This window comes from Megalops cyprinoides, chromosome 24 (genome assembly GCF_013368585.1).
Source record: "Megalops cyprinoides isolate fMegCyp1 chromosome 24, fMegCyp1.pri, whole genome shotgun sequence".
Lineage (NCBI taxonomy): Eukaryota > Metazoa > Chordata > Actinopteri > Elopiformes > Megalopidae > Megalops > Megalops cyprinoides.
Window position 1 is genome coordinate 16760485 of NC_050606.1, and position 5461 is coordinate 16765945.

Sequence of the window (5461 nt, forward strand, 5' to 3'; positions counted from 1 at the left end):
CGGCCTCTCTTGATCCCATTTACCATGGGGTAAATATCCACTGATAGTCGGCGAGAAGGAGAGCAGGAACTGAGCACTCTTTTCATACTGTGTTTATGTTTTTGCTGTCTCCCTGCCTCAGAAAATAAACTGTAAAATCAGTTTATGTTGCAATATCCCATTGAAATAATCCATGCATATATATACATATGGAGTGACACTGGTTTCTTTTGGAGACTGTGCAGTCTAAGTGGTATTATTGTAACTAAGTTGCATCTTTTTTATTTTACTGAAAGGCCTGGCTTTGAGAGTAATGAAAACTGGCTAAAATTAACCAAGGGCTTTGATCTCAGCAGCACAGCTGTAATGAGACTGCTGGACATATTCTTAAGGGATCAAAACCCTGGGATAGGCTCTGGTTGACATTTGACAGAGAGTTTGAAATGGCAGCCAACTGGTTTGGGCACGGTTTTTCACATGACCATTTTAGACCAAAGATGGTATTTACATTTTTAAGGCCTGTACTGACATGCAGAGTAATTAATTTCTTTCACTGAGTTCCAATGTAATGTAGGCATGGGAAGCTTCATTACAATGTTAGACCCACCAGTGCGGGAACCATAGGGCATTTCCAGCTGTCAGCGAAAAGTAGCTTTTTCTGTTTGTGCTGGAAGCCGTTTCTTTTTTAATCTGCCGAACAACAGAGCCTCTGGTCTGCAGTGTATTTTTATCTGAAATAAAACCGCAGAGGGGATAGAATGGACCAGTGCGAACCGCACCGCAATGCTGTCTGCGGGAAAGCTGAAAGGCTTTTGTGGTCGTCGCTTTAGAAATTAATGTGCGTTTTTTTAGGGAGTGGGATATCTCTCTGTTATCAAAACCAAGGATAATGGAATGTCTACAGAGCAGCATTTTATTTTCATGTTTTATTTAACATTTTTTTTAAAAATGGAGTTAATATGCTGCTCTGCTTGTTTTGACCAGGCGCAAGGCGGGAACGGAATCTTCCAGCGCGTCAAGAGGGTAGCGTACGATGCCAGGTCCACTGTGATGGTAAGTGTGCGCCAGGTGGACCACAAGGAACGAGCGTGGAGGGTCATCTTCCAGTCATTCCGAACGAGCAGGAAACGCTGGGCCCAACCCAAAGCGTGCTGGAATGTGCATATGCATAATCTGTAAAACCCTCGGCCTGTGGTTTGGTTGGTTTCGCCTCAAGACCACACACTGACGAGAGGGTGTCCTCGGTCGCCGCGCCGGCCTCGAACCCGGAGGACGCTCTTGACGGTCGGGGGCGGCGCATTAGCGTGGGAGGAGGTTTTCCGAGGGTGGGCTTGTCCTCGCCTCATCCCACCTTTTTCCATGGGCTGGGCAATTAGCAGCGTTCCCCTGCCTCCTCTCCCCCTTCCCCCGAGGGCCGGAGCATCTCTCCTGGCTCCCCTCACCTCCCCTACCCCGTCCTCACTGAGTGCTGATACGGCTATATTCCACAGACTGATGCTCGCGCTCTGAGCTCCCAGCAACCCCTGCTTTGAGGATAGACATCAGCGGCACAGCAGCCTCGCAGCGGTTGAGGAGCTAGACTTATAACCCAAAGGCTGCATATTTGAGTCTCTCATGGAGTACTGCTGTTAGGCAAGGAACCCAACCTGAATTTCTTCAGCAGCATCCAGCTGCATAGATAGATATTATGATAAACTGACACCGCCCTGGGAAAATGTCTGGTGTCTAGTCTATTACTCACTTGAACCAGGAGACCTTAGAGGTTGTCACTTTAATATTGTAAATGAACAGTGATTGGAAAACAAAGGGAGGTGGAGGATTACAAAGAGGAATACTAAGAATGGCAGGTCATGATTTTGCACATTGTGTGTGTGCCTTGCAAGTTGAAACTGTAGCAGAGGTAAACCAGACCACTGTAATTTAAAAGAACAGTGGGAAATATCTAATGAGAGCGGTGGCAGTGTAGCACAGTGAGGAACAAGGCTTGTAACCAAAAGGTTGCGGGTTCGATTCCCTGCTGGGGCACTGCTGCTGTACGCTTGGGTGAGGTACTTGTCCTACAGTTGCCTCAGTAAATATCCTGCAGTGTAAATGGATGACTTGTAAAAAAAATATATAACATATGTAAGTTGCTCTGGATAAAAGCATCCACAAAATGACAATAATGCAATGTAATGTATTGAGAGCACTGGATCTGCTGGCTTTCTTTTTCATGGTCCTCCTGGTACCTGAGCTTAGCCTTCAACGAGCTGATATCCATATATTATTTTCAACAGAAACGGGAAATAAGAGACCATTGGAGGCTGTACTGCCCTCTCTGTAGTCAGGCAAAATGTGCTTTCCTTCTGTGAAAGTACCAGGTCAAGAGAGAAAAGGAGGGGAGATTAGGGCTAAACCTGGAGGAGATGAGCTACAACTTGCATGAGTTCCCTGATTCAGGGTGTTTAATGCATTAAAAAAACATACACGGGGAAACCAGCCAATTCACAACATTCTCATATGCGTGATATAACAGTGTAGTGCTTTGCTATCAGATCTGAGCAATGTTTAGGGGATTCATGGCGAACTCCACAAAAAAATCTCATCATCTGATATGCCATTTCTTTAAAACCTTCTGTTTTATCACATTCTTTTCTGTTGCAAATCAAAGCCCTGCAGAGGGTTGACCTAGGACAAAACATGTGGATACCACTGATCTTTGATGTTATGTGGCTGGTCTGGAAGCAGGCACAGAGCATGAAGATAAATCCATCCAGATGTTTTAAAGATAAGGTACAATGTGCCATTACTGAAGGTTAGCTTATCTTCCAGGATATTTAGTTTGGCAGATTTAAAAGCAGAGGAAAAATCATGATTTATGATGTTTTTTGTGCATTTCTCCTCATAAGCACCATCTTACACCGAAAAAATACAGTGAGAGTATTATGATTATGGTCACAGGAGCTGTATAGTGACCCAGAATGGCAGACTGTTTGCACCTAACATTGGAATTATGCCGTAGACTTTTAAAACCAAAGGTTCCATTATGGGAACCCCTTTGCTCGATTGCTAAAATTGCAACCAGAACTTCTTAACTGAAACAGGAATGAGAACTGAGTGTGTGGTCTCCTTACTGATAAACTGTCTCTCTAAGCTTTCGATTCTATCCGAAAAAGACTAACATGAGGTAGCAACGCAGGAGCAGTCAGTAGAAAACAGGCTAAAAATACAGTGATGTGGTGATGAAAAAGGCCATTGAGGACGCGTGTTTTTGCTGATGGTCCGTCTCTGCTCCCGCAGTCTGTCTTCCGCAGCTCACCCCTGCTGGGCTGCTTCCTGTTCGGCCTGCCCCTCGGCATCATCAGCCTCATGTGCTATGGCATGTGCACGGCGGAGCCGGACGACTCCGCCACCGCCGAGGACGCCGAGCAGCTGAAGGCGGCGGCCGCGCTCGCCCAGGAGCGGGCCGGCGAGGAGGGCGAGGAGGGGCGGAAAGCGGGCGCCGAGCCAGAGGGGTCCGGGGAGGAAGAGGAGGAGGAGGAGGAGGAAGAGGACGAAGAAGAGGGGGAGGAGGAGGAGCAGCAAGAGGAGAAGAGCTCGGTGGACAAGAAGGTGGATTAACACTGAGACTGACTCCCAGCGAATCAGAGTACTTGAAGATATATCAGCCTCCTTTTTTTTAAAATAAATTATTTCCTTATCAAACACCACCTCCCAGCCCCCTTTACTGTGCCCCATCCTCTCAAACCCTGTCCCCCTCCTGCGATTGTTGTCTTTTATTTTCTAAACTTTTCTGAAGTATTTGTGAAAATCATATCAGCATCAGGGCTAATAATGACCAAGGAAGGGGACCCCTGCTTGCAAGAATGGCCAACAGTGTACATGAATGCTGAGGAATGGGGCACAATAACGCTAAACAAGAAAGCATGGTGAAATTCTTGGCCAGGGGGTGGGGGCAGGGAAGGAGTGGGACCAGTTCAGCCCTGTCATTTTCTGCAGAGTGGAATCTCCTTTTCAGAGTCTCCCATTTTTAGTCATTGGGGGGCAAAAGCAGGCTTGGGTCGTGCCATTCATGCAGAGGCCAGAGGGGTGTCCAGGTCTCATTCCAAGTTGGAGGTCATTACCTCACTGCAGGTCAAATTGCCCCTTGTCTCCAGGGTTTTTGTACTCGCTTTGTCAGATTGTTTCTGTGAAACGTGCTGGACCCTCTGCCATTGGAAGACTGATATTGGCTAGTCCTGGTTTTCACACACCCAAGGGACTGTATTGCGGTGTGAAGCTGAATCAGGTCCACTGTTTTAACTGTTGCTGCTCAGACCCTGGTTTTTTTTTTACACTAAGTCTAGTTACTAGCCTACACAGGACTAGTACTCCCATGGTCAGAACAAAGGTTGGGCAACAACCGGCAAGTTTTCATTCACTGTGTTGGTATATTTTCTTTTTATTTTATGAAACAAAGTAGGTTAGCGCAAGCAATCTACATTATTTATGCTGAAAAAATGAAGTTAAGAACTCAGTTACAGCCAGAGACTGTCTTTCACTGTGAGGGGTTTGTGCTTTGAATTTGCTTCAGCTTTTCTCGTGAATTTGTTACAGAACGACTATGTTGTCTAGAAAAGCTAGATGTGATTCTCTGTCCTGATTTAGGTCCATACAGGTTGCGGCGTCCAGCCCATCTCTGAAGGTAACGATTGGTAAAAAACTAATACGCTGAGGTAAAAATACATCAAGTAGGGCTGGAAGACCTCTCATTTTATGCGCAGAACATACAGAGATATGTGCACATTTATTTTGGACTTTTAGTTGGTTTGAAGTAATGCTTTCTTAGAATGAAACTGTGTTGCAATAAATGAAGTGTTGCCTCAGAAGTTTGTTACAGCCATTGATTTGATGGATCTTTTGTCCTTACGTTCATTTAGCTGTTAACTGGAACACAGGTTGCGGTGGTTTAAAAACAGTGTCCAAACAAAAACAGTGAAGGGATTCAACAGTGAATGCCTTTTTGCCTTCTGTGGGATATATGCATTTTCTTGGGGAAATAACTACTTTGTTAACTACATACAGCTGAATCTTAGTGATATTCACGCTAGTCTCATTCTGGGTATTGCTGTTGCCTTGTGCATTAAGGGGAAACAGCATGCATTCTGGGAGCTGTAGTTTATTTATTTATTTTTGGCTTGGGGGGAGTAGCCTTCCCTTTTACTGTGACTGTTAATGGTTGTGCCACAGGGAAATGCTCATGACTTACTGTTTTATCCTTTTTTTTTTGCTTTCAACAAGCTCCTCGTATAATTTGAGGCTTACCGTCTTTACTGTTGTGTAGGAAGCTCAAACTTACACAGTGCACCATGGTTTTAGAAGGAAGTAGTTGGGGGGGGGGGGGGGGGGGGGGGGGGGGACTTTGTAGTGACTTACCAGCACATATACTGTAATTATAATACAGTGTTTTCATTATGATGTTAATGAAGCAGAAAAGAAAAATAAATATTTGAATACTAGTCTG

General features: G+C 45.2%; 1 protein-coding gene across 2 annotated transcripts in view; it reads left to right on the forward strand.

Annotated features, from left to right (window-relative positions):
* Window positions 1-4833, forward strand: part of LOC118771435 (protein disulfide-isomerase TMX3-like) — a 34882-nt gene extending 30049 nt beyond the window's left edge. For both annotated transcript variants that reach the window (XM_036519431.1, XM_036519432.1), the window contains 2 exons: window positions 964-1032; window positions 3259-4833. In XM_036519431.1, coding sequence (XP_036375324.1) covers window positions 964-1032; window positions 3259-3579 — 390 coding nt within the window. In that variant the 3' untranslated portion in view covers window positions 3580-4833. The remainder of the gene's footprint in view (window positions 1-963; window positions 1033-3258) is intronic.
* Window positions 4834-5461: the final 628 nt, after the last annotated feature.